The 1481-nt window shown below is 44.8% G+C and overlaps 1 protein-coding gene across 1 annotated transcript; it reads left to right on the forward strand.

The window, feature by feature from the left end:
* Window positions 1-318: 318 nt before the first annotated feature.
* Window positions 319-1461, forward strand: PHALS_10641 (uncharacterized protein; the record flags this gene model as incomplete). The annotated part of the gene is made up of 1 exon (XM_024726099.1): window positions 319-1461. The coding sequence occupies one exon, from the start codon at window positions 319-321 to the stop codon at window positions 1459-1461; it is 1143 nt and encodes a 380-aa protein (XP_024576810.1).
* Between the last annotated feature and the right edge of the window lie 20 nt (window positions 1462-1481).

Consider the following 1481-nt stretch of genomic DNA (forward strand, 5'->3'; position numbering starts at 1 on the left):
TTTTGAAACATTTTAAAAGAAATGCATTGCGTAAGTAAAACAAGATGCAATAATTGGTAATTTTACGAAATTGCTGTAAGAATTTTTGCTCAGCGAATAGACAGCACACAAAGAGCAATACATTGTGAAGATGATGGGGGGGGGTACGTAACATTTACAGTGAATTGCTCATGCTCCGCAGCTGTCATTGGCAATGCATTAAGATGGGCAATTAAGGGTTGACATCTGAATGTTATATGGCAAAATATCTAGCAGTAAACTTGCATCACTTTGAAAAACTTCCTGTAAGCCGTACAACCACATCATAGGAGTGATATCATGCGGACCAGTTCTTTGATCTCCACGACTTTTGCTCTTGCGACAATCCATGTGCGCGGATCACCAAGCACGTCAACCCGTAGACTCGAAGCCATTCCTGAGTACGAGGAGAGTGTTCTGATTGAGATGGAACAACATTTCGGGCAAAAGCTGGAGAGAAAATTGACAAATCTCCCTACTTGGGGTGCGAGTGACATTAAGCCGTGGTATGGTCCGGCTTGGGGAATGTGGGCCGACAGTATCAATTATGTGGAGACAAATGGTGATTTTGCTCCTTCTGCGAAGTACGCGATGGCCTTTGGATTAAACGTGGATGAATTCATGGACAAGGTGTCGGCCAAGTTTGGCATTGATTCCGTAAAGGATAAATCTTCTACGTGTACCTCATATTGCGAAGGTCATGACAATGATTGCGCCATTCGCAAGAACTCGCAAGTCAGGTACTGCGTTTCCCGATGGAGCAGCATCTCTGAAGGTGTAGCTCAGGCTTCATTGCTTGAAAAAGAACCTCGTTGTCCAGTGACTTTCAATAACGTGACATTTAATCCTGATGATATTAAAGGATTGATATCAGTCGTCTATGCTGAGGCTCAAGTGCCAACGATATACGGTGGAAACTACTTCCCAGGCCAAAATGGGACATTGGATGGGAGTGTTCCATCTGCTCCACCTCAGTATCGTAACGTGAACCCCGCTTTCTATCATATCACAGCTGCTAACCTTCTGGGAAAGCTCAATCAATCTTTCATTTTCGATCGGTATAGTGATGAGCGAGTCTTAGATCTCACAGCTTTTGCTTTCGAGGTGACTAGGCTGCAGCGCATGACGTTGCAGGAGGCTGCGCGAGAGTTCTTCGATTCGACATCTTACACTTTTAATGACAAGGCGACTGAAGTTGTTTATGTCGCTTCCACTCTGTACTTTGTCGACTCCAAAGTGAATGATTACCCTAGCTTACCGTACACCTACATCTTGGAGTTGGACTCAACGGGAGATTGTATCGGGGGTCAGTGGTTGGAGTATCAGCCAGACGCCATATTGATTCCGAAAGAGAAACCAGCTGCCGACTTGGTCACTGGCATCGGCATCAGCTACGCCAATGTTTTGATGTTGATCGATAAGTCAGCAGCGTGCTCGAATTAGATCAACTATCGATTAGATGA

The sequence above is a fragment of the Plasmopara halstedii genome (assembly GCF_900000015.1).
Source record: "Plasmopara halstedii genome assembly, contig: Scaffold_507, whole genome shotgun sequence".
In the NCBI taxonomy this organism is placed as follows: Eukaryota; Oomycota; class Peronosporomycetes; order Peronosporales; family Peronosporaceae; genus Plasmopara; species Plasmopara halstedii.